At 39.4% G+C, this 27,168-nt stretch overlaps 2 protein-coding genes across 19 annotated transcripts in view; one reads left to right on the top strand and one right to left on the bottom strand.

The window, feature by feature from the left end:
• Window positions 1-119: 119 nt before the first annotated feature.
• On the bottom strand, window positions 120-24,722 carry RNF170 (ring finger protein 170). Of its 15 annotated transcripts, none has more exons than XM_069776771.1 (9): window positions 24,669-24,701; window positions 22,342-22,399; window positions 20,092-20,136; window positions 14,597-14,740; window positions 9,277-9,352; window positions 7,785-7,896; window positions 6,665-6,738; window positions 5,501-5,605; window positions 120-3,767 (listed from the first exon to the last, which is right to left on the bottom strand). In XM_069776771.1, the coding sequence occupies exons 4-9, from the start codon at window positions 14,731-14,733 to the stop codon at window positions 3,498-3,500; spliced, it is 774 nt and encodes a 257-aa protein (XP_069632872.1). In that variant the 5' UTR covers window positions 14,734-14,740; window positions 20,092-20,136; window positions 22,342-22,399; window positions 24,669-24,701; the 3' UTR covers window positions 120-3,497. The 15 variants fall into 15 exon arrangements, with proteins under 15 accessions (XP_069632872.1, XP_069632870.1, XP_069632869.1 ...); XM_069776769.1 differs by lacking the exon at window positions 24,669-24,701 and adding an exon at window positions 23,531-24,150; XM_069776768.1 differs by lacking the exon at window positions 20,092-20,136 and having other exon boundaries at window positions 24,669-24,722.
• A 58-nt stretch (window positions 24,723-24,780) lies between these two features.
• Window positions 24,781-27,168, top strand: part of HOOK3 (hook microtubule tethering protein 3) — a 104,530-nt gene continuing 102,142 nt past the window's right edge. For all 4 annotated transcript variants that reach the window (XM_069776764.1, XM_069776765.1, XM_069776762.1 and 1 more), the window contains exon 1: window positions 24,781-24,951. In XM_069776764.1, coding sequence (XP_069632865.1) covers window positions 24,895-24,951 — 57 coding nt within the window. In that variant the 5' untranslated portion in view covers window positions 24,781-24,894. The remainder of the gene's footprint in view (window positions 24,952-27,168) is intronic.

Below are 27,168 nucleotides of genomic sequence, written 5' to 3'. Positions count from 1 at the left end.
GTTATCTCTCATCAAGACTGCAGAAGAGCTACCACCAACTTTAGCCCAGGGAGGGAGGAAAAGGGGGAATAAAACAATTTCCCACCCAGAAAGTGAATAAAATTAATCAAGACAATCTCTTACTTCAATAGCAATTTATTATCATTAAAAGTAATAACAAGTAGGCTTAAATCCTTTTGTCTTAAAAATCTAGTGTAACACAGAGGTCACTGCTACAGTTCTATGAAACCTATGGCAAAATTGTATCCCCAAATCACACTGTTCTGCCTCATCCTCATAGACATCAATGGTGTGGGACACAAAACAACACAGAAACAGATCGCTCTATACAGTACTTGTCATGACGATCACTAGGCCTCAAGACGCTACAAGTTATTCTGTAAGAGCTATTAAGTATAACTTTAGTTTTCCCCTTTGTTCCCCTGGAACAATCAAATATTTCACACATTTTTTGGTGAAGATGTCAGAATCTTTAAAGAACTGTATTTTTTCCCTGTATCTCTTCTTTGCTGCTAAAGTTTTCCTTTTTTAGTCCCCCCCCCCCTTAGTGGCACGGCTGCCCCATTCCAGGAGACAAAACAGCAGCAACGTTTGCAGTTGCTCTCCACGCAGCATCATGTCTTTCCTACACATTCTGAAGCCAATGCTTAGCTCTAGCACTTTCCTTTAACACTGCTGCCAGAACAACTTGGCAGCACACAGTTCAGGAACACTACCTGCTCATGTATTAATCTCCAGCTTCTTGGGAGCTCTAGAGCTTAAAGTAAGCTCAAGCTAAGTACCCAAGATAGCTAATTTACAGGTAGTTCAGATTCGTGTAAAGGAGCAGCAGCCAGATGCTGCAGGACCAATGCATCTTCACGTTACAGCTGTACAAAAAGGCCTAAGCAAGTCATAATACTGTTCATCAGTGGTTTGCAGGACCAAAAAAAAGTCTTCATAAGCAAGCATGTTTATTGGTGGAAAGGAAGGATGGTCCTAATTCTGTCAAGCATTTCATGTGTTGAATTTAAGCTTACAATGTTACTCAATATTCAAAAGTAAGCAGAAGCCTCTGAGTGAAACCCTTCTGGCTAGCAGAAATGTAGTGAAGAAAAAAACAGAACACAAGTAAACTTTATATAGCTACTCAGATGTGGCTTGTCATGATTTCAGGTATACAAGAAGGTCTGTTCTTCACGACCAAACCTCCTAGATGGATACTTCTGCATGAACTTCACAGTAGCACATGGAATTGGGGAGCTCAGAGAAAACAAATCAGTAAGCAGCTTCATGTACATCTATATCCACTCTGGATTTAGAGAGTCATGGGAAAAAGTATAAACACAATCATAAGATAAACATATGGAGGAGGTACCAGATCAACAGATTCTATGAACAGACTCCAGTTGTTCTACAACAGCAGTTCACACTCTTCTCTAAGCAGATCCACAAGTTAAGCTCCAGGAGAAAAGGGGGTGTTAAATTTACTCAATTAAAAATACTTTTTTTGAGTTTGCTCTCAGGTGGATCTCTTGGGAAAAAAAATCCAAACCCAAAACAATGCTTACAGCCAAACTGCAAAATCCTGTCTTACCTAACATCCTAAACAACTATCTTGCTTTGTGAATGTACCTAACAGTTTATGAATATCCCATGCTTACTCAGTAATACCTTAATGACTTTTAACTGAGGTAGCCACATCACAATATATTAGCAATGCCAACACAAAGGGAAAAGCTCAACTAAGATGCTCAAGAACAGTTAGTTTGCCAAAACCAATAGCATCTGCTTCCAAAAATGTAATTTTCTCTCTTGCTCTCCTCCTCCCACCTTTCACTTCCTGTTTCTCCCTTTGCCCATCTCTAACAAACAGCAAAACGAAAAAATTTCGCTTTCCAGTTCATTTGTAAAATGTCTTTGGATTTTCAAAAGCAAATTTTCAAATGAAGAATCAGTGAATTTACTCTTAAATGAATGTAATTTAAAACACTGACACTGAAGGACAATCTCTGACCCCAGCCACTGACATGTCAGATGCCAGCTCTATCATCTTCCTGCACTTGCCTAGCTGCTAGAAGCTGTGGAAAGACACCTGCATGAGCAAAACACAGAAGTTGTGAAAAGGTCCCTTTCATTGTAAGTCTCATCCCATATATGTAAACACTCAAAGAATCACCTGTCTAATCACTGTCTTTCAAGTACTCAGGAGGTTAAAATAAAATGGTAATTATCATTCCTCTAGCTAAAAAGTACATAGATCTGTCATACCCTTGACCTTTCTACTGGCATTCATTTCTTAAAATGAAAATATTTTCATATTACTTCTGTAGCTATGATAGCCTATATTCAAATTTAACATTAAAAAAAAATCAACTTTAAGGATAATTAATACCCTGGTATTTTGGAAAACATTTCCAGGATTTTTTTGTGGTCCCTTATCACAGATCTTTTTCAAGGTAATCCAGAACCCCCTCTATCCACATCCAAATCAACCAACCAAACAAGAAAATCCCAACTGAAAATCAAATACCCCAGTATCTAAGTTGCTTAATACTTGTATTGCAGAATGTACATTCAGGTAAAGTTCTGTAATGTAAACATCCAGTTCTGATTTCTTTTCTTCAACCACTATCTAAAATTTGAGGGGTCTCTCCATTGCCTAAATGCTTTAATGAAACTAAAGGAATGCAGACTCTCACTTCAGATATATTGCATTGACCCCAAGTAGCATAAAACCCCTGCTTCCAAGATACATACCCACCAAATAAACAAGCCTGAAGAGAAAAATCACACTCCTGTTTAAAAAAAGAGCACTAACCAGACTGGCATGCATAATACTGGTTTCTCTACCTAGACCAGATACTGTGTGTATATTCCCAAATATAAAAATAAAATTGTACGAATTGCATGCAACTGTACATAGTGCAGTTCAAAAGTAATACTGAGGTGTTCTCCTTGGTTTTGTGAAGCATGTGGACAACAGCAAACTGCAGGGTGATAATTGTAATGTGATCCTTGGGTTTCTTCTTCCACAGAAACACACAAAACTACTTTTATTTAAAAAAACTCTAGCCGACAACAGGGAGACATTAACAATTTAGCCATGATAACTGTACTGTGAAGAATTTCTGAATTTCCTTATGCATGTCTAGATTACCCAACCAGATTTTTTGTTAGAAGTCCTTTAATAGAACTCTTTTTTCACAAACCACACACCAAAAAAGGTGTTTTCTGCTTTGATTACATACAGTTGTTCATCAGGTGGAAGTAGATGAAGGTAGTTTTTTACATTATAAAACTAACGTCATCCTTATGAAGCATATGTAATATACAAATTAAAGATTCCAGTTAAGCACCACTGTATAGTAACCCTTCATATTTGTGTAAGATGACCAGCTATGAAATTGTAACTACTGAAACTGTACACAGGTGCCTTGCTATATCGTACTTATGTTGTAGCTTTCTTTCTAAAACATACCACAACTGCCTCTGCATTTGGGTCATTTTCGTCCATTTCATCTATTCAGCCGCTGTGTTACCACTTCTCGGTACATGATAGAGATATATATCAGTAGAAGAAAAATGACAAAGAAATCATCCAAGAACCCCAGAATTCCAAAGAGGGCCTCAGGAAGAAAATCCAGAGGTGAAGCCAGGTAGAGCAAGGCTCCAAGCAAGCAGAGGAATATTCTGATGCGAAACATCCAGAAGAGGCCCCCAACAGAAAACATCTCCCTGAAAGCATGCCGCAATAAAGTGGGCAGATCCATAATTCTTTCCATAATCTATGAAGAAAGAAACCAAAGGTTAATATTTTGCTTTAGCAACAGGCCCATGCTAAATGTTTTTTTTTTTTCAGTCTAAAGTTTCTATTACTACATTAGAGTTTTGGAATCTGTTAGTTTATAAGAATTAAAACAAAAAACAGTAAGACAAGACTTCCTGGATTTAGTTTTGCTGGGTAAAAAGTCAGATTTAGAATACATATGTTTTCAAGAAACAGTCAAACTGTGTTATTCTGTACTGTAAAACATACAATTAACTCCCTGCAAAATACACTGGCATATATTAAGAGAGAAAAGCAGTGACTACTGGAGTAAAACAAATAATTGAGAAAGTGAGAAACAGCAAACAAGTTAACTGGAGTGAAATATTGATCAGAATAGAAGGCAGCTAGGACAGCAAGGAAAAAAACAATAGGTAAAGTAGAATTGGTTGCGGAAACACAACATCCCCTCCCCTGGCATATAACCAGTGATTCACACAAGTTTCCAAAGGATGGATCAAGCTTCAAAGTAAATTAAAAAACCTTTAAATGAATCCACCCCTGGCTCCCTTCCATTTTTCTACTATGATTCTGTCATCTTAGTGAGGGACTGCTCAGTAGAAAATATTCAGGTTTTTGTTGTGAGGTGTAGGGAGGGGTTAACTTTGAAATTTTTTTCATACTGGTTCCTCTTCTACTGTAGACAGTTTCTACACAGAGCCATGACACTAAAATGAGTTATTGCCAAGGCTGAAAAAGCTCTCTAGAAAGGAATTTTCTATGTGGTTAAGGCAATAGACCATGTATAAATCAAAGACAATTTATCTAGTCCGATTAGGGCTTTAATGCAGACTTCTGGCATGACCTCAAACAGATTATTGGGGACTAGACACAGAGCCCACAGAGAGGTCTAATGGAGCCTGAAAGGTAGTTTCAATCTATTCTGGATCAAAACATAACTGTTTGGTGGTTCAGAACATGAAAAAAAAAAAAATCCCATCTCACACCTCTTTTGTCTCTTTGGACTGTAAATTTTTCTTGCTAATGTTTTGTTGCTACATCCAAATCCAATGAACAGATGACAACAGGCAAGGAAGTTGCTAGTATGCATGTGTGTGCATTTCACATTGCGACCAGAACATGCACACAGAAGACAGGCTCATAAGGCTGACTTTCTAAAGTTTGTAGAACTTCAACCATCTCTATCAATAAAATTCCTGTTTTTTTCACTCAGAGAGCAGAAGAAAGACTAATATAATCTAGGAAGAAAATTAAAAAATTAAGACAGCATATAGTTTGAAATCTGAGGAAGAAAGGCACAGAGTAGAACTTCAGATTCTTCTAATCAATGCAGAGAGATCAATCAAGTGAATATTCTTCCCTGCAGGTTATGTACTTCATTAAGTATTTTTACTGACTAATTATTAATCCTTTCAAATTAACAAGTCATAATTAAAAAAGAGCTTAACACATGAATAGGGAACTCAAGACTTATCAGCAGTTCTCACTCACAACAAAAATGCAAGTTTTCATACTTTTCCACAAATTACAAATAAATATTTTCAAGGTCGTGGGTTGGCCCTAACTATATAAACACGAATTTCCTAAGGAAAACTTGTATAGTCCCTAAGGATCATGAAGAGAAAATTCATATCCCAGGGGATTAAAAAAAAAAAAAAAAAAGGACCCCCCCAAATGCTGATAATCTCCCCTAAAATCACGGGCTTCCACCCATATTTACCCAAAACTTACAGATCTGGGCTGTCCTGAGAATCTCCGATTGTAATCATTAACATCTTGAAATACTTGGGTTGCATCCTGCTGATCTTCACCAAAGAGTGGTAAAAACAATGTTACCTAGGCACAGCAAGGAGATTTTGTTATACGTGCAACTGCCTTTTAAATGCAGGCACTGTAAATGAGAATGAATGCATAACTATTCAAGCAGTACCACCCAATTTACCTGTTACTAAGAGGAAGGTAGAAGAATATCTATGTAATGAGAGACACTAAAAAATCACTTATTTTCCCCTTTTCCATCTTCCTCACCTTTATTTTTTGTGTATCTCTCCTCACTGGCTACACTCTAAACCTAGACATTTTTCCTCCAGTCATACCCATTTTTCTTTCCTTCTTCTGTGTTCTTACAGTCATTTGTCTTGCTCATACACATAATCAAAGCAGGATATAACGTATGGGCAAGGGCGTGAAGCATGTTATGTAATTCATCAGAAGTCACTAGCTCTGTAGTTTGTGCACTATTAAATTAAAGATATACTTTTGTTAAAACATAGACTATAAGACTCAGAGATCTTAAGTGTTAATGAGTTGCAGGGACATATTTCAAACTGACAATGTAAGTAAAGTTGCGTAGGAAGTAAGTTAATGCTTGCTCTACAAAGCTCAAATTAATAATATATACAAACTAAAAAAAAGGGACAAAATAAGAAATTGTCATGGGTGGCTTTTTTTGGCAGACAGAGAAGGAAGGGAGAGGGTACTTCTCAGAAACCAGTCGTATACTGCCTACTGGCAGTCTTCCACAACAGCCAGGTCTTTCGGATGCAAGTTCTGGTTAAGAAGTTATACAATATACCAAAGAAAAAGCATGGAAGAATCATAGTTAAGGTCTTACAATTTTCTGTTTTCATATACTCTATGGAAAAATGGCTGAGTTATCAGTGCTGTTCACTTAAATTTGAGTTGCAGGAACAATCTGTATTTTCTGAGCCATTTGGCAAAGCAAAATGTTAAAAACCCCTACATGTCCACCATCTATGTCTCACATATCCATACTCTTTCAGCTTCTCAGACTTCTTCTGTCAGTCTCACTATTGCAGTTCACATGTAAGTGCTTTTTTAGTAAGCTATACTAGATAGCCAAACTATCAGGTCCATGATTACTTGAAATATTACCGTTTGTCTGCAGATTGGACAACGGATGGCACCAAGCCATGAGCCATACCTCCAGTAGGCAATAATGCAGGAACCTGATGAAGGTAAGTTACACACATTTAAACTTCTGAGCTGAAACACCCACTGCATGAGGTAAAATGTTACACACCAATGAAAACAACAGAAGTGTATGAGCAGTTAGGTTAAACCTATCTGTTCTGGTGTAATTTTGTATACAGCATTCACTAAAGATACCAAGAACCACTGTGTTTGAGTTCAAAGCTATTAATGATAAAAATCCTGAATAGGTTCAACTGCATGATTAATTTTAAGGTATTATTTCCTGAAAAGACAGAAAACTTCTTAGTCATTAACTGAAGAAGCAAATAATTAAAAATTTTACCAGTTTAAAATTCAGAAGTCACAAAAATGGCAAGAGATGTAAAATTTCTTCTAAAAACCTGGCTTTATTCTCAGAGTTCCAAGAGATGAAGGAATATATAAAAATCTGAGTACTTTAACTGTTTGCCAGATTTGTAAATATTTTTGTTCAAACGACTAGGCATGGTATGCACTAAATGCTCCATAAAACTAGATGAATGCAGTGAAAAAATCCTACTGGGAACCTTGAGGTGAGGAAGCAAAATGCTACACATGGCGTTTATATATAAAATTGAAGAGCTAAGCACAAAAAAAAAGGGAAACACTTTAAGCATTGTGAACTTAGTCTTAATTCTTCAAGACTTCCAAGAAAAAAAACGCCACTCTGAGATAAAGATAACACCAAGCAGAATTTTTTACTCCTTCTAAACCAGTTTTTTTTTTAAATGGTACATTTCCAAGTGTTTTTCAGCCTCTTTCATTTTTTTACTAACTGGAAATAAATTATACTCTCTGTCCTTGACATTTTTAAACTAACCACAGTTTCAGTCCTGATAGCATAGAAAAAAATGCAGCACACTCTCAAAGTGACTGTTTATTTACAAATGTATTTTCTCAACTATTTACATAAAAATTATTTCTAATGCAGACAAGCAGTTAAAATCAAACAAAGCTTTGCATTAGGTTGGCTGTACTAGTGCCAAAAATTTGTATTTCTGTTCTGGTTTTATCTTTGCGACTTGAGGTTTTTCCTGCTTACCACAGAAGAGATGTCCACAGTTTGTTTCTATAGGAAATGTAGCCTGTTGCAAACAGACTGGACAGGACATATCTGTATAGAAGCGATGTCTATCACCAGCAGAAGCATCCTGCTGGAACAGAAGAGAAATGCAAGGTGTTAGAGATACTATTTTTATATAAGTCTATTGAGTTGAAAAAAAAAAAAAAAATCCAGCGTTCATTTACTGGAAGTCAAACACAAAACTATGTGAAATGAAAGAGAAATATATTTAAATTAAAAAATCAAACATTCTTAAATGCAAAAACTGATTCACTAAGCAACTTCTTTTTGTGACAAGCCCATTATTTTCCCTTCATCTGTTATGTAATTGTGTGCTTCAATGCAGTTAAAGACCACTAAGAATGAACCTCCTTGGTCCTTTACATTGTTAGGTTAGATATGCTGTAGAATGACTAAATCAGATCTAGACTGTTACTTTGTATTATCCTAAGTAATTCTACCCAGAGTGAGGTAACTGGACTGCACTGCTTACCAGTTGCAGTATTTAGTGTTCCTAAGCCCAAGCATAGACATCTGCTTGTATATGTCACTGCCATGAAATGTGTTTTCTCCCCATTTTGCCATATTTGTTTTCCACATAAATATGCATTGTAGTTAAAAATCTCTCATTATTTCAAGAAGTATTATGATGAAAGACTCGTCCTCAATACTCTCCAAAGTATGGCTTTTCAGTCTAGGGCTGGGACTCAGCAATTTCCAATAATCTGGCCCAGTCTCTCCCATCCTCTCCTCTACATGTCAGAACTGGATGCAGGTACAGAACCGCAGAATGGCTTGGGCTGGAAGGACCTTTAAAGATCATGTAGTCCAACTCTCCTACCATGGGCAGGGACATCTGTCACTAGATCAGGTTGTTCAAAGCCCCATCCAACCTGGCTTTGAACACTTCTAGGGATGGGGCATTTGCAACTTCTTTGGGCAACCTGGCCCAGTGTCTCACCTCCCTCACCATAAAAAATGTCTTCCTTCTGTCCCATCTAAACCTCACCTCTTTTGGTCTAAAACCATTGACTCTTGTCCTGTCACTAGAGGCTTTGGTAAAAAGTTTCTCTCTGTCAGTCTTTGTTGCCTGGCTCTTGTTGCTGTGCACTGTTCTGCTACACACGCATTATCTGTCTAAACATCTAACCCCAGTCCTGTGGCAGCAAACTGTACTCCAGATTTCCTTTCCTTTACCACTAAGTTCCCAGGAACATGGCAGGAAGCACACAACGTAATCTAACATACTCCACCTTGTGGCAAAAACTTGTTCGAAAAAAAACAAGCTAAATACTTAATTTTAATTGCTTAACTTATCCATTAAAAAAAGCCCACATTATCTCATTACTTGATGCCTCTGCACAGTAAGTAAGCTTCCATAACTTTCAAGACCAGCTTCTTCCAGAACCTCAGAGAAGTCTACCCCACCCCAAACCAGACAGTTGAATGATGCCAACACTTAGCACAGCACCTGCTCAGTTTGAAGCTGCTGACGAAGAGCTCGCACTAGTTCTTGATTTTCTGGGTGTATATTCTGATGTTCATTTCTGTGAAAGAAAATACAAGCAATAAGAAAAACTGAACACTTTGACCCAACACTGAAAAATAAATGATTGAAAAAAAAAGAAACTTGAACAAAGAGAAAAAAAATCATTCTTTCCTGCTATAAAGGATTTTAAAGGAGGCACACAAACAATTGAGGAAACAGGACATTGATTACAGATCCTAAAGTTACTCTGGACATTTAGAGCTGTACAGCAGCAAGATTTTTCAGAGACTCCATAATCAATCATTAGATCATGTTAAAACTAGATTTTCATCTGAAACAAAATTAAGCCATTAACCTGCAAAAAATCAAGTTGCTGGAAAGCTTTTATATTCATCATGCAGAAATACTTTTAATTTCTGTCTCCACTGCTAGTTTTTGTATTGTTGGTCTACTTGTAAATTTCTTATTTTTTTCACTCACTGCCTAAGTTACAGAGTTGAAAAATCCTAACTACTTCAACTTTATCTGCTACATGAAAGATTAAGACAACATTTACATAAGAAGGGTTTGGCAAACTCTTAGATTTAGAATGTTGAATTTATGTAACTATCAGCAGACAAGATATAAAAAGAAATCACTCTTTTTAAATCACTCTCTAAAAAGAAAGACTCTACGGGCAAGAAAACTACAGGTTAGAGATGCCAAGAGGAATCATGGGGAAGAGACTCATTGAAGAAAGGAGGCTGGATATATTACAAGTTTGAAATTCAAAAGCACAATGGGAACAGAATTGGAATTTAAAATAATGCTGACAACAATAAGAGGTGTTGAGTTACAATAAATATGAGTCAACAGCATCATATTCAAAACCGTGAATTTTTATGCTTTATTTATTCATATGGATTTCACTGGTGGTACATTCTGCTCAGCACTGTTGAGGTCTCAGCTGGATTCTGTTTTCCATTTTGGGCTAAATGCATAAAAAACACACAGAGAAGTTGGAGGAAGTTCAGAAGAGAATAAGAGCTACTGCCCATATTTTTTAAACATCAGAGAAAGAGTGAAGAAATGTCAGTTCATATAGAAGACTGCTCATGGAGAGAAAAGGGGACAGGATAAGGCTTTCGTTCTATAAATATGAGGAATTATTTCCCACAGTTATGTAAGGTTGGTGGAAAAACATTTCTAACCACTAAGTATACAAAATCAGAAAAAGTTAGCTCAGGCTATTGTGATCTATCTTGACAAAAAGTTAAATCAAAAAACAGGTGGCACTGCTTTGAAGGATGATCTAGGCAAGCTGATCCTCTGTCAGACCTGAGGGCTGGACTGGCTGAATTTTTAGGACATTTTCAGCTTGCAGTTCTATTTACATAATTTCCTCAATGGCTCTAGGAGCTTCTGCAATATTTTCCTTCATCTGATGTGGACAATCATAGTACAGTATTACTGCTATCTTTAACATTTTGTCTCCTTTGTTAGTTCTTCAAAGAGAAACAGACAAACCCCGTATTTTTCATACTAATATTTACATGGTTATCTGTAAAAAGTTATTTAACACTAATGTGGGTGACCTATATGATGTTTGTTGTGATTTAACCCCAGCCAGCAACTAAGTACCATGCAGCCACTCACTCATTCCCCCCCATCCAGTGGGATGGGGGAGAAAATTGGGAAAAAGAAGTAAAACTCCTGGGTTGAGATAAGAACGGTTTAATAGAACAGAAAAGAAGAAACTAATAATGATAATGATAACACTAATAAAATGACAACAGTAGTAATAAAAGGATTGGAATGTACAAATGATGCGCAGGGCAATTGCTCACCACCCGCCGACCGACACCCAGCCAGTCCCTGAGCAGCGATTCCCCACCCCCACTTCCCAGTTCCTATATTAGATGGGACGTCCCATGGTATGGAATACACCGTTGGCCAGTTTGGGTCAGGTGCCCTGGCTGTGTCCTGTGCCAACTTCTTGTGCCCTGGCTGGGCATGAAAAGCTGAAAAATCCTTGACTATAGTCTAAACACTACTGAGCAACAACTGAAAACATCAGTGTTATCAACATTCTTCACATACTGAACTCAAAACATAGCACTGTACCAGCTACTAGGAAGATAGTTAACTCTATTCCAGCTGAAACCAGGACAATGTTATATCATGGGAAGCTTACATTAAAACCCTTCTTGCCCATCCTGGGTCTCCATGAGCCAGATTTTGTGGATGTTGTCTGTCATACATGTTATATATATAAAAGTATTTTCCTGTTTAGATGCTACAAATGAGCATATTTTGCCCCTTCAGTTTGCCAGAACTTTGATATATATTGAAATTCAATTCAAATCATGCACAAGTGGAAGGTGTGAATTATAAGCCAGTTTATTCTGATTCCTTCATAAGAACTAATTGCAAATTTGCTGCTAAAGTGTTCATTTATATGACTTTATGTTGGTATCACATACTACATTGAATATATGAGAATATTTGTAGAGCTGTGGAGGTACAATACGTACAACATTTGTCACTTATGCATAAGATGCTGAGGTAGCAGAACACTGCGCAACGTCCAGGAGGGGACAGGCAGAGCTCAAGACATATCCAATTCATAACTTCTGTCATGCAATTAGTGTGAGAAAATAAATGAAATAAATGAAAGACAGTATGGTGCTATGTAATTAAAGACATTATCAAACACCAGTCAGAAAGAAAAAAAGTTAGATGCAGAGTCTTTTAATTTCCCCAGTTCTGCGTGTTAGCACTCCATAACTTGAGGAAAAAAGTCCCATGATGTGGAAAGATTTTACTTTGAATCACAAAGGCCACACCAAACTATCATTACCAGAAGGAGACAGACTGCCGACTCATTCAGTGTGCAGTCTCACATAGGGAAAAGTGAGGGACAGTACTTAGGGGGACTGGTGTATCACTGTGCAATGATGGCCATTGTTAATGTCCAAGGATTAAGATCTCACTTCTGCTGAAAATACTGACTTTATCTTATAATCAAACAATATGATGGGATAGAAAAATGAGAGAAAAAGATCTAAACCTGCAGATTCATAAACATGGGTCAGGTAAGCCATCTGGGACAAGTAGGGAATCTCTGATACAGAACACTGGAGGGTCAGGCTCCCTTTAATTTGTTGGATAAACTAACTTTTCACAGTCTCATTTGTAATGTGACAATCGACTCACAAGTTTAAAAGAGGATGGAAAAAATCTGGCTGCACCTTATCAAAATTTGTAACTCAAAGACATACACACTTTGCAAAAGTATCTTATAGTGACTGAAAATCTGCAACTTGGGATATATGTTAATTACCGCTAATAGGTTTCACCACCAAAAGCACAGAGACCTTCAGCTTATGCCTTGATGTGATGCTTCCTTGAGTTCTCCCTGCTGGAAACAAGTACAGCAACCATATCCCTTAACAGTTCTTCCTATATTCCACTTCTGCCCCCTAAAATCTACTGCAACATACACTCTTTGCTGCCTACTTTCCCTTTTTATTCAGTTCCTGCAATCTTATTCATTAACCTAAGCTTTCTTTCATGTATTCTTACCCAGGACCTGTTCCTACCCAGTTTAAGTACTTCAGATGTTGCATACAGAAGTACGGGTAGAAGAGAGACTGGGGTAATGGACACAGTATAAGGAGCACACAGACCACTGTATTGCCTAAGATAACTAGAGAAGAAAAAGAAAATACTCCTTTTCTCCCCCACTCCCCCCTCAGTACTAACTAAATAAAAATTACTATACTTTTTGTACCGTATAGATTTTCTACTGTACTGTGTAGATTTTGATGGAGACAATACAAAGGAGTAGAGGAAAAATGCTGCTGAATACAATTTCAGAAGGTACCAGAAGGCACAGTGGCGAGCTAAGAGGATGCTGATAGGACTTTCAGTAGTCAGTCAAACAATACAGAAGTAAACAAACTTCAAGACTTCCAAAATATGGAAGCTTTGTGTCCGAGTTTGTTTAGCCCTCCAGAAAATAAACCATCAGGGCATGTAACAGGATCTACAGCTTTTTACTTAGCTCATTACACTCCAGAGGTAGTTAGTAACTAGCTGTTTTCTCCCTCCCCAAGTAACCCTTCATCATTGATGTATCATCTCCCAGAACTCCAGTCCTCCCACCACTCTTGCCCACTGCTGACCCTTGTTCCACTCACTTTTTTTCATGTTCGTAACTTACTTCCCTCTACAAAGTTCAAAAAGAAAATGTTTACTTTTAAACTAAACACTTAAAACTCAAGTCACAAATGCTAAAAATGTCAATAGAAGGGGTAGAGAAAGCGTAAAAGAACAGAGGGAAAAGAGGCACTCTTGAAGCCATCTGAATAACTGAAACAGCCTTGGAAAGAAAAGCAAGGTGAAGTGCACATGTTTCTCTTAGATTCCCTTGCTATCTCCTGGTCCTGAACAGCAGTACTGCCTTGCAGTCCAACCAAGCTTTCCCACTTCCTGTTTCTTTTGCAGCTTGCTCTCAAATACCTCCTACCCCGCTACTGCTTCTCATATGGACAGATCCTCCCCAGTAAATTCCATAGTGCCAAGGCGTCATAAAATTGAGTTCTAGTTGTTAAAACTCTCCTGTGTTCAAAAGTCTACAGACATCTGTAAAAAAAAAAGAGCCCATCTGAAGCTCAGACTTATTTTCCCCAAACACATAGGCTACAATACTTGTTAGGTCGCAAGGAACAACTCTGAAATGAAAAATAATTTTACTTGACCATTTACTTGACCAGTTTAATTACTTGACCATTAAAGTTACTGAATTCTGAACTTAACATTTTGCTTTATGGAAAGCATATTAAAGTCCATTGTTTTCCAGCATATTAATTTATAAACAAATCAGTCAATTTATTCAGGTTTGGTGGATTTTTTTTGGAAGGAGACTGCAACTAGAACATACATTGGAGGATTACATCCAATCTTAATTGTGGAGTCATTATTGACAAATTTGTACTTTGTAATCAAATATGACACAACAGCCATATAGACTGTGAATTCAGACATTTTCAGTCTTAAGGAATGATGAACACTACTCTGTTTGATCATCTGAAGATAAAGAAGAGTTACACTTCCCTTTTAGAAATGCATCACTTCATTCTAACTGTGAATTAAATTATGAAACTCTGCCAAGCAATTAAACAGAGTAATTGATCAAACAATCATTTCCTTAATGTCACAAAATCACAGTTGTTTAATATACCAATGCAAAAATTTGTTGAGAAAGTTAGAATTTTACAAATACAGGTATGTTGATCAATTCCTGTCAACATATTCTCACCTTAAAAGTGTATATACCAGAGCAGCAATGAAAGTGAAACTGAGCACAACTGCCACCAGTACCTGGTCACTTATTCCTTCTATAACTGAGTCATTATCTAGCTTCAAACTCTGAACTTCTGCTTGGTGACTGGCCATCACAGCTCTAAAATGTAAAAAGAAATATATACATATACATACATATACATATTAAAACATACCAGTGCACACATACATTTTAAACATAGTTATGAATAATATGTATACACATCTATTCATACACACAATGAATTGCTGAAGCAACAGATTAGTCATTGCTGGGGGAAAAAATGGTAAAAGAAGAGGAAACAGATGACTTTTTACCAAACACTGAGCTCGCTGCAGAGGACTGCAAAACATTTGTCTTGCACAGTAGCAAACAAGTCTTAAATGACTGTGTTGTGATCTAAAGATTTTTTTTTTAAAAAAACATCAGTCAGATACTTTACCTGGGAATCTTTACCAGGTAACTTGCCTAGGAATAGGTCATTGCTGAATTAGACATATTCTAAGATTCATATTCTAGACATGTTCATTTAAAAAAAGTATAATGACTCTGCATTATCAAGAATTTTAGCTATTACACAACACATCATTGCTGCTAGGCTGAGACAACGTAATTTTTAGAAACCTAATTTTCAACCACTTATGTGAAGAAAGAAATAAAGACATGTAGGGCTTAGCTGTTTATTTAGAGTGTTAAACGCCCATTTGGATACACAGGAATCACCTGATGCACTTCATATTTTATCTGACTTTTCTATGCATTACTGTCCTTCAGCTGGAAACATGGGAAAAACTTGAAGGAAAAAGAGTATTATCAGACTTCCCTAGTTAGACTTGTTTGTTTTATATTCATTTCACATATGCAACAATCAGGATGATTTGCCAACACTCACATTTATTAACCTACAGCATTAGCCTACAGCTGGAGCAAAGTAAAATAGTTTCCAACACACTGCTAAATCACTCCTGTTGCAATCAGGAAGTGAAATGAACAACAGCTGTGAATATTACAAACCAGGAGAGTGAAGCTAACTCTGGCAAATGACCAAAAAAGTCATATTGAAGCTGTGTCCATCACAATTAAAAGTATTTTTCATACAGAGCTGACAAAATCTCAGCATCAGTTTATGAGGTCAGGTAAGACTGGTATCATTTACTTTACTTCCTAGTCCAGTCTGTGTGCCTTAAGCTAGCAAGCTTTCATCAGTGTTTCTCTCTACTTCATAGCTCATATGTCATTTTTTAATTTGAACCTTGCCGTCTAGCAAACATCATCAGACACTGTGTCGTGGTTTAACCCCAGCCAGCAACTAAGCACCACACAGCTGCTTGCTCACTCCTCCCCCCTCCCCCCTCCTAGTGGGATGGGGAGGAGAATTGAAAAAAAGAAGTAAAACTCATGGGTTGAGATAAGAATGGTTTAATAACTAAAGTAATATAAAATATAACATTAATAATAATAAATAATAACAATGAAAAGGAATATAACAAAAAGAGAGAGAGATAAAACCCAAGAAAAGACAAGTGATGTGCAAGGCAATTGCTCACCACCCACTGACCAGTACCCAAGCAGCGATCTGCCCCTCCCAGCCAACTCCCCCAGGTTTATATACTGAGCATGATGTTCTATGGTATGGAATATCCCTTTGGCTAGTTCAGATCAGCTGTCCTGGCCATGCTCCCTCCCACCTTCTTGTACACCTGCTTGCTGGCAGAGCACAGGAAACTGAAAAATCCTTAAGATAACCGCTACTTAGAGACAACTAAAACATCAGTGTGTTATCAACATCATTCTCACATTAAATCCATAACACACTGTATCAACTACTAAGATGAAAATTAACTCTATCCCAGCTGAAACCAGGACACACTGCTTGGCCCTGAATTAGCTGCCAAATTAAAATGGAATACAAGTCATCGAGATTTTAGTGGATACCTGTAATGACTACCCTGGCAAGATTTCAACATGCTAGTCTACTGCTAATATAAAAGTGTCATATTTTCCATAAGATAGCTGCTCTCACTCTCCACATCGTTTCTTGTAAGAGTTGTGGAGCTTTTTCCAAGCTTCCTTACATTTGTGGGAGATGCCCTCTGTAGCAGTAATGCAAAAGAAGCTGTTATATTCTAACATTATTGTAAAAAAGGGTAAGTGGTATAATTAAGTACCATAAGAGCAGAGAAAACTCATGGAGAATGAAGGGTAGATTCCTTTAATTGCTGTTGTATTTTTGGGCTTCCACTGTGAAAACCAAAATGAAATAATGAAGCATATGCGAAGTCAAACAATAAACTAAGTTATCCTAAGTGTCCCCATCTGAACCGAGACTATTATTTCTCTAACTATAGTCATAGTTTTTGCTAACTACAGCTTTCCACAAGCAACTGTGTCATAGTCTAACTACTGAACTGTTGATTAATATTTGGAAAGAGTAACTTTTTGCAAAGGTAGAACACCAGTGACCCATCAGGAGCCATGTTTAAAGTTGGTCAGTATTGACAAAAGTTTCATATATACTAATGAATAAAAGACCAGATCTTTGTGAAAAGGTCTTACATAGGAAGAAGAGCATACACAAGGAGTTATAGCATTTCTCTGTGTAGCTATTTACAAAATTATATTGCTATAGTTAAAGCCATGAGGCTAAGGTGTTGTGGAAGTTTTCTGAGCAGCACTTCCTTGTTGCTGAGGATCTGGACTGGTAGGTGTGCTGTGATGCCTCCCCAGCTCAACATTCCCAACCTGTATACTTTATTTCTTTGCATATCCAATCCTGAAGACGCTTCTCTCTCTTACAATACATCATTCTGAGACACTCATTTTCCACAACTGTGTCTCAGGCAGTGTGCTTGCGTCTTCAATTCCTACGTTTTCTCTCCTTAAGTACCATCATCAGTCCACTAATTTTTACTGTGTCACACTGTCATTTCTGGGTTGACCACTCAATATAAAACCAGAAGTAAATGACAAGGAACTGGTATGTGATGATTCCTCCATTGTTCTGCATCAGCTCTGTTAGATTAGACCAACAGGCTAAAAATAACTACATCCCATTAAGTACTATGCACTTTTTTTCAGAAATACACACTGTGGCAGAGACATACAGCTGATTTAACTGCACCTTTAGAAGGTGAGTGTTTCCCACACTGACACCTCAAAGGTTTCCAGTGTCACTGCTTGCTTGGTGCACTCTGAAACCAACACGAGTTGTCAGTATCACAGAAAGTTAACTCAGTTTCCCTGAACAGCCTTCAAGACATCCACTCTAGAGCTCGCTCTCCCTCTCTGCATGTTCCTTGCAACAACCCTCTTAAACCTTTTCTGTCTATTAATAGCACCCACTACATCTGCTTGCGCACTCCTCTTGAAATATCAAACTATGGTGCCAAGGTTAGCAGCAGAATATGAATAAGAAATACACAGATCCTCACTTTCTCTTCCTTGCTGCACATAATGCCAGTTACTTGTATCTACTTCACCCCTTCACTTACCATATATGACTTTCCCAATAACCATTTTCACACAAACTTAGCATATAAAAGAAATTCCTGCACAGTCTTTCTGGCTACATAAAATGCCACTCCCTCAGACACTTTGTCTTCACTTATGTATCAATATTGCCAAGATGTATAGAGGGGAGAGTGGAATCTCTGCCTGTCTCTCTTCTAGCTGCTTCCATTACTAAATTCTAGAGAAGATGGGCTACGGATGCTTAAGACTCATGTTGCTCATGTTTTAACTTACTTGCTGCTTCTGGCCAGCCAAAAAGGGCTGAGCATATTCCCCTCATTATCTCTAGCACTTTTTCTGAACGAGACCATTGCACAGCAGGGCTGACATGAATTGTGTAAACTAGGAACTACAAACAGAAAGGTTTCACTTCAAAAGATCAATACATACTTTGTCAGATTAGTCATTCAAGCCTCAGTAGAGACAGTAACAATTGCCTCCTACTCTTATCTCTGGGTTAGCATGTAAAAAAAGCAATGGCTACAAGGAGAACACAGCTAAAAAACACTATTTGAAAATTGTCTGACTGAAGGGGGAAGGAATTTTCTGATCTCAAGTCTGTTGTGAACATTTTAAAAAATAATATCTGGAACTGCAAGCTTGCAGTTCATGTTTTTTCAGGTGTAACCACAACAGCCAATGAACACATCTGCAGTGGTTTGAATGTGTAACAGGCTAGTTAACAGTCCTAAAATAGCTGCTTAAGGAATCTTGCCTCCCAGTGCATGTCTTTAGCAGTGGTGCTCTTTCAGTTGGTAAAATTAATAAGCAGGCTATAGAAGAGTTAATTCTTAAATGATGTAATGAAGACCCTTCAGTCTTCAGAGACAACCAGCATTGACAAGGACTAAGTATATGTCAGAGAAGACTTCTAGAACCAGACTTTATCATAGACATCTAATGTCTCCTAAAACAATAACCGATAATAATTTGATGTCATTAATAGCAACTTGATGTGGTTTGGATTGAATTCAGTCTTTTTATGTTGATCCATTACATTTGTCTGGTTATGCAAAAATAACAGTATTTCATCAACCTTTTCATCATATAATCTTTTTCAGATCAGCGTTCTACACCACAGGCTTTTCAGACATTAAATAATTCTAAAGCTGTTCTTTCTTCTCTGTAGATTTATGCTACTTTTGTTTCTTTTTATAATTACAAAGAAGGTTTGAATTTTTTGAATGCTGTGCCTCTACTCTTTTATACAAGAAATTAATTCCTGTCTACAGTAGCTATCTGAGAAAAGTATCAAATTAATAGAATTACTTCATGGAAAAAAAGGCAGTAATTGAAAATAGATTAAATTTTGAGAATTGATTTCTGGTTATACTTCAGATTTTTTTTCTCTTTTTAGCCATTTAACAAGGACAGCTTTCCTAAATGAAAGCATAACCCAACCCTGTGTTCCAATTAGGGGATGAAAACCAAACCACATCTAACAATACTCACATCAAAATTAGAATTTATACAATCAACTTCACAATGTTAAAAGTATCAGTGGCAAAGTTTAAAAATCTGACAAAAATGTTGGGCTTTTTTCCTACATTAAAAGCAACAACAAAAGAGCCCCAAAACTTAATTTCCAGTTTCATTGCATCTCATCTTCAAACTACTGGCACTTGCATGAACTAAAACAATACGACTGCCCAGTCAGGGGAAAAAAGAGGAGTTACTCCTCTGTTCCATTTGTGCTAGCTAAGTTTGCAGCACAGTACTTAGACTGGGATCAGCTTCATCTGCATTAGGATTCTTGATAGGTACTGAATGTAAGCAACCTCAGAAGGAATTGTCCACAAAATGCTTGGAAATAGAAAAGAATGGAATTTATCATTTGTAAAATCACACAGTTTTGTTTGTAAAAACCATCACAGACTAAGCATCTGAACACAAAATAAACTGGTTTATTATCAGTTTTTCTGAGAGTGATCACTGGCAGAAAGCAACATGAATTTACTTACATTTCAGATAAGAATCTGCAGGCCTTAAAAGTTACATTTCTCCCTCTATGGTCAAGTATGAACAATGCATGCAGGTTTATGCAAAAAAAGGAGAACCATAATGAGCAATACTGCAATTACAATGGCTTTTATTCCTGGAAACTCATACAGATCACACTGAAATGTGATGGCATGAGAAGATACAGTAGTGCGGATGTATTATTTTTTTATTTTTCAGATTTGAAAAGTATTACAACGACTTTCAATGTTCAACACACAGCACAGCTAGAACAATACCCCATGCCATGATTCATAAAGAAATAAAAAACAATCCAGTGTTTGCTGTGATATATTAAGCACTTGCTGCCAGCTATCCAAAGCCAGAGTAGTTTTCTGAAGGATTTGAACTTTTCCAAGTTTATCAGGGAAGTACCATATGCTAATATACTCTCAAAACCACAGAGATTTTAGGACCTACTACCAAAGGAATATACAAGCATACTGTAAAAGAAGAGGCTGTCTTCACATCTGAGAAGTAAACAATGAGATAACACACAAGCAACACTGCTGTGACATAAAAATTAGTAATCAAGAGCAACACTTTATTGACCTTAAGAGCATGGTACAATTTGCTCAACACCTGAAAGATACGTTGGATAACAACGTGTCCTTTCAAGGATGGGGTGGGAGTGAACTGGATGAGGATAACAGGGTTTGCTGGTTGTTTTTTTTTTTACCTTCAATTTTATTTTGAGTATTTTCTTCTTGATGCAGTACTGGCAACCACCCTCAGTGTTCAAAAAAAATTATAAAATGAAGACAGTGGTGGTGGGCCAGGGTGCAAGTCAGAACCTGTAATACCTTTTGCCTGTTGTCTTTTATTAGTAGAAGCACTACCCCTCTCCTTAAAAATGCTGCTTAATTTGTAGAGATCGTGTGTTTTCCAGGATAAACTAATTCCCCTCCAACTAGCAAAATACTATGAGTCACTTTTTTTTTTTAAGACCAAAAAGGCTTTAACTCCTCAAAATTTTCTTCCATGGTAAAAGGAACAACAAAAAAATTGGTTTCATTTGTATGAACAGGTTTCTAATAAGATTGACCTGTTTTAGATAACAGAAATCAACTTTTAAGAATTTGAGCATATTAAAATGGAGCATATTTATTCTGTAACCCACCCCGTGCATGCATATTAGCTTTTATTGAAATATCTAAGGCATGAATTTAGTGTTTTTCTTTAATTTAAGAGAAAAACAGATATAAATTCCCCAAATAAAGACAAATTCTTAAACATGGAGCAATAATTGAGACCTCTTGTATCAGAAGTTATCCAATTACTTCCTACTGCAGGGTAGCAGCAGGTTGTGGCCACTGTCTGTGGTTAAGAATGGGACTTTGTGAATGGATTTGACCCAGCAAACTAGATCCTATAGTTATTTTTACTCTCCTTCATGACGAGCTCAAAGGTATGCCTACAGTGCATTCAGAAAGCATTAACAACAGCAGGCAGTAAGCATGCATGATGAATGGTAAATGTACAAACAGTACTGAAGACTCTAGCATAAGTTTACAAGCCTAAATCCTAAATCAGCTAAATCCTGACCTGATATATTTTATCCAGGTACTCTAGTGTACCAAAGTAGGACTTTGAAATAGCCGTTTAGAATATATAACATTATATAAAACAGAAATAAGGGAAATGACAGATGATATACTCAGAAAAAGTGGTTTTGGGGAAACAGGATTTATTAGCTTTTCATTTTCATGACCATAGTTTTATCTCTATAAAGCACACACAATAATCTCTAGTATTAACTATCTCCATACATTTTAAAAGTCACAAGAAGACCACCCAAAGGGCATATTTACTAAGAGAAATAAAAAAAACCCCCAAACATAGCAACATACAAATTGACAAGATGCAGTCTGTGAGAAGGCTGTTAAAACTGATTTAGGAAAATCTTACTAGGATTTCATGCAGTCTGTTAATACAGCATTATTATGAGTTAGCAGCAACTCTGGAGTCACAAATCAGCCCACCTGGTACAGCAAAATTACAGCCAAACTCAGCTGTATCATATTCAGTCACCTCTTCACCATAAACCACCTTTGCTTTCAGGACTATGCTGACTACATTTACTTGCATGCATGCTCTTTGCAAAAGAGACAGGAAAAAGCCCACAGAGTCTTGCCAAAATAGGGGAGAGGGCAGTTTCAGTAAGCAAATAACAATTTTGTTCCATACACCTTGGTCAATACTGAGGCACTTGCCTTGTAAAGCAGGTCTCTGCAAGGTCTGAGGTCAGCAGCCTCTGAGGTACATTTTTTCCTAAAGAGAAAAAAAAAACCACACCTCCCCCCCCCCCCAAACCCCTAAAGTACGAAAGTAGGTACTCTACTCTCTACTTCTGCTGGTGGAATCATGCTTTGCAAGTTAAACATACTACAGATGCATACTCCAGATGCAATTCTGCAAGGGAAGATAATCTGCAGGTAATAATCCGCAGGTAATACACCATTCTACTGGGAAAACAAAAAGTGTCCAATCATTTTTCTCATGAGCCTGAAACAATGTTGACAGCTTGAAGCAAAAAAACAAATTCAATGGTCTGTATAGCATTACTATTTGGAATACCTGTCTGGCTGATGCATGTCCTGTGTAAAACAATCCTAAACAAAGTCTTCCACTGCTTTATAAGGCTAAAACATACTGAAAAGTATAGAGCTCTAAAAAAAACCCCAGAGGGTGGAACTGAATTCATAGGCAGATAGGAACATGAGAAAGAGCCTGCCAATGCCTTCAGTTTGGATATCTGACTTTTCTGATCAGACAGGAAGAGAAAGGAAATCATGTCACTTAATGATAATAATGTTTACTGAAATATGGTAATACTTCAGTTGAGAAAGAAAAGGCTTTAAATCTCTCTTTCAAGAAAAGTGCCCAAGATTTCTTTTTTGTAGAAAGCAATGATTCAGTACAAAACCTCACATCTAAAATAGATAGCAAGACAAAAAGCAGTACTACATTTGTTTGCATCAACGAAATACCAAACGTAAGCTACACGTCATGACAAGAGGCAAAGCAGAGTGGGAAATAGATATGTAAAGGAAGATGTGGCAGAAAACCTTAAACACTGAAATATACCTGTGAAAGCATTGTTTGTCAAAAGTACCAAGCATATAGCTTAAAGTACACATTAAAACTTGGAACAGAAAGTTACAGTTGCACAGCTTACATAGCTTTCTAAGACTTTTTAACTCATTCCTGAATGTGAAAGCTACCTTTAAATGAAAGGAGGCCAAATTCATAACTTAAAAATGAAAACAGCAGGTTATACAATGAGATGAATAAGAATGTACTTTACTAGGAAAAGTTGAGAATTCTCATAGCTTTTACAATATGCTTTAATACAAAACAGGCTGACATAAAGGAAAACTCAGATTTTGTCCATGCTATTACCTTATTTAATGGAAGAACTGGGAGCAAACTGGAACTAAGTGACAGTTACTAGACCTGCAACCCTTCCTTTCCCATTTGCTTATCCAACCCTCAGCTGTTGGCAGTGCACTGTGCTTGCTACTCCACGTTGCTGCACTTCATACCAGTTGCTAACTGATAGGGAGCCATATAGTTTATCACCCCCAACACTCTCATTGCAAACCTCGGACGGGCCAAAATTCAACTGACTACTGAGAAGGAGCTTCTTGAACAGCTCAGGCAATCCCTTGGCAGCATGATGGGAGAGCTACTCTGGCTGGGGCAGTAAGGACGCAGAGCCACTCTGGCCACAAAACGCACTTATCTTTGAGATTAAAAACTAACTGAATTACCTGCAGGTAACGCTAAGTAAGTAACTTTTTTTTTATGTTAATTAATTTTTACCACAGCAGAGTTTTGCCGAGAGAGACGACGTCAGAGTCATTTTCTACTCCAAAAAAAAGACGGAAGCCCTGTAGAGGCTGCTTCCTTACTAGCAAGAGAATGCCTGTGGGCGCAGCGTCCTCGCAAGCCCACACTCCCGAAGCCAGGGACAGCCGGGGCTCGGGCTGCCGCTGCAGCTCCCTCCCGAGCCTCCCCCCCCCCCCGCCCCCAAACCAGCTCCTACCCGCCACCGGCCTACACGGCGACAGCCGAGGGCACACAGAACCGGAGGAAGGGGGCAGACCCCGTGGAGGGCTGCGGTTCCCCCCTCCCTCACACCCCTCAGGGGCCTAGCGACGTACAAAGCCTCCGCGGCCTGCAGCCGACCACGCCTCGCCGCAGTGCCGGCTCCCCCCGCCCCCCTCCGGCAGCGGGGTTAAAGGCCACCACGCCCGACCGGACCGGAACAAGACGCGAGCGACGGGGCGGACATCCACAGCGGCACTGCCTGCCTGCCTGCCTGCCTGCCTGCCGCCCGCTCGCTCGCTCGCTCCCTTCCCTTCCCTTCCCCCGCCTCTGAGGGCCGACAGCTCGCGTCCCCCCTCTCCTCCCCCGCACCGGTTATAACGGGGCGGGGGGAGGAGACCCCCCCCGCCGGGGCGGGCCGGAGGGAGCCCCCGCCCCCTCCCCTTCTCCTCAGCGGCGCGGGGAGGGGCGCGGCCCCGTGCGGCGGTACCTCAGCTCCCCGCGCGCGCGACGCTCGCCACCGACCACGGCCCCGCCCCGCCCCCTCCCGCCTCACTGCACCTCGTCGCGCCGCGCCTCCCCCGCACGGCGCAGGCGATTTACGTCAGGTCGCTCTGACGTGCTGACGTCACGGCCTGGTTCGGGACGGGGCGGGTAGGAGGCGCCAGCAGTAGCGATCTGGCCGCGGCCGTTAGCCCCTTCGGCCGCGCCCCGCCATGTTCAACGTAGAGAGCCTGGAGAGGGTCGAGCTCGGGGAGAGCCTCCTCACCTGGGTGAGTGCCGCGGCCTCTAGGCCCCCGCCCGGGCCGCGCCCTGGCGCTCGGGCTGGCTCCAGCTTGGCCGGGGTCGGCGGAGCCCTGGCGGACCCGCCCCGCCTCGCCTAGCCTTGTGTCTAGCCGGGCTGCGGTGGGGCCGGCGGTCTGGGGGCTGCCTGGTGGGGCCCTTGGCCGCCTTAGCTTTTAGGGGGAACAAAGGAACGGGCGCCCCGCGGCGCCACGACCGGCACGGCGTGGGGGGCCGGGGCCTCTGGCGGCGCGGCCGGAGGAAGCGCGCCGAGGTCCGCCCCCCTCCCCCGTGGTGTGCCCGGGCTCGGCAGGCGAGGTGTTGCCCGTAGCTTTGATCCTTCCCCCGCGACCCGCGCCCTTCCTGGCCTGGCTCCGGCGTGTCGGTGCCACGTTTCCCTAACCTGCCGGCTGGGCTCCACAAGCTTTCTGACCAGAGACTTTCTTTTCGTCTGTTTCTTTCTATTTGTAAGTAGTGCTTGAGAGACAAAATTCACCTGTGAAGTCGAAGGCAATACAGGCCCAGCACAAGAATTACCTTTTCCCCTTTCAGTGTTCGGAGCTTGGTCCGTAAACATCTTCAGGTTGTGCTGTCATTCACAGAGCAGCCGAAACATAGTGGACATTGAACCTGGGTTTGCAGCTACTCCGTAATTTGAGCAGTGACTGTAACATAGCCATGAAACTTGTTTTTCTGTAGCTGCGGATTTATTGGTTAGCTGTTTGGAACCACTGGCTTTGGTTTGGGGGGTTCCCCACCGCCCCAAGCTAAATTGCCAAGGATATACCCACTATATGAAGCTCTGGAGTACAACTGATTGTTGAAGAGAAACAGATTTTTCTCCTTTAGATGTTTAGTATGTGCAAGGCCAGAGCTGGCTAAAGCTGTGATGAGGATGAGTAAGTTACTGGGGAGTGACAGGTTAAGTTCCTCCCTGAAAGTCAAAAGGGGATGAGCAAGGGAAGTTCAATGTTTGTTAGAGGTGAGCAGGTGGCCTGGAAAGTAGAGAAGGCAGAGGTTTTGGGGAGCAGTGTGCCCCAGTGCTTCGTACAGGTCTGGAATAAGTAACCCAGTTCCTCTTTCCTTCACGTTCCTGCCAATCTTTGCTGCAGCTGGCCACTTGTCTTGCTTTTGGCTTCCCATGCTTTCTTTTTCAGGCATTGGGAATGAAAGTCCTCTTACTGATAGAATTCATGCGGAAGTTGGCATGTGTGAATCCTTGCAAAGAAAGGCTGAGTGAGAGGCTCAGTGCTAGGAGAAAAAGGAAGGTTTACTGGGGGGGGTGATGGAGGAAGGTCTGTTGCTACATGCTCCTAGTTTCCATGTGTTTTCATTTTAGCTCTTTTAGAGATGCTTCTCTTGTGCTTTTTGGCAGTAAAGTAGTTGTCCCAATGGGAGAAGCATGCTTGAAAGCTTAACCTAGCAAGCGGTTGCAGTCCCAATGTGTTCTTAACTCCCCAGATTTCCAAGTAACCAACAGACTAGTTCTTTCCTCTGCATGTCGGACTACTTGTACTCAAAACATGTAAGCTGATGCAGAATGAAAGAGATTGAATTTTCTCTTGTATGGTATTGGCCTGTTACGAGTGGTTTGAACTGTTGATCCTACCTATTATCCAATCACAGGTTGGACAAAATTGTTAATGACTTGAGAATATTTTGTTAAAGTATAGCATCTGTGCAGAAGTCTGTGTCAAGTCTGAGAAGATTTCAAAACTAAAAATATTCCAATATTCTGTTACTTCAGTATGCTGTTCAAATTTGATTTTGAAGTGTTAATATTTCAATAAAGTTGTTTTTAAAACTTCATAAGGTTAAGGTGTTTGCAAGCTAGTGAGGGAGATGCCAAAATGCAGAATCAGAAGGCAGTGGCTACTTCCCTGTTCCCCCAAAGAATTCTTTGTACAGCCAAATACAGTACAAACCAGTGGTTTATATGTGTTCGAGAGGATTGCTTTATCAACTTCCACACATGTTCAAATGCGGTGGAAGCTGGATTAGTCTTGGTAGAAAATAAGAGTCACTGCTTCTTGTTTGTGGAGATGAAGAGTACAAATGTATCTATATGAAGTCTATTCTGTGTTAGTGAAAATCTCTACTGATTTTCTTGCATTAAACAAAAAAAAAGTGGAAAGAACTAGTGATTTTTCTGTTTGTCTGTTTTTCCTTGCCACATTTGAGGTTGGTAGTTGAGGCAATTGATTTGT

This window comes from Haliaeetus albicilla, chromosome Z (genome assembly GCF_947461875.1).
Source record: "Haliaeetus albicilla chromosome Z, bHalAlb1.1, whole genome shotgun sequence".
NCBI classification, from domain to species: Eukaryota; Metazoa; Chordata; class Aves; order Accipitriformes; family Accipitridae; genus Haliaeetus; species Haliaeetus albicilla.
The sequence above is the reverse complement of the archived record's forward strand: the minus strand, read 5'-3'. Positions and strand labels throughout refer to the sequence as shown.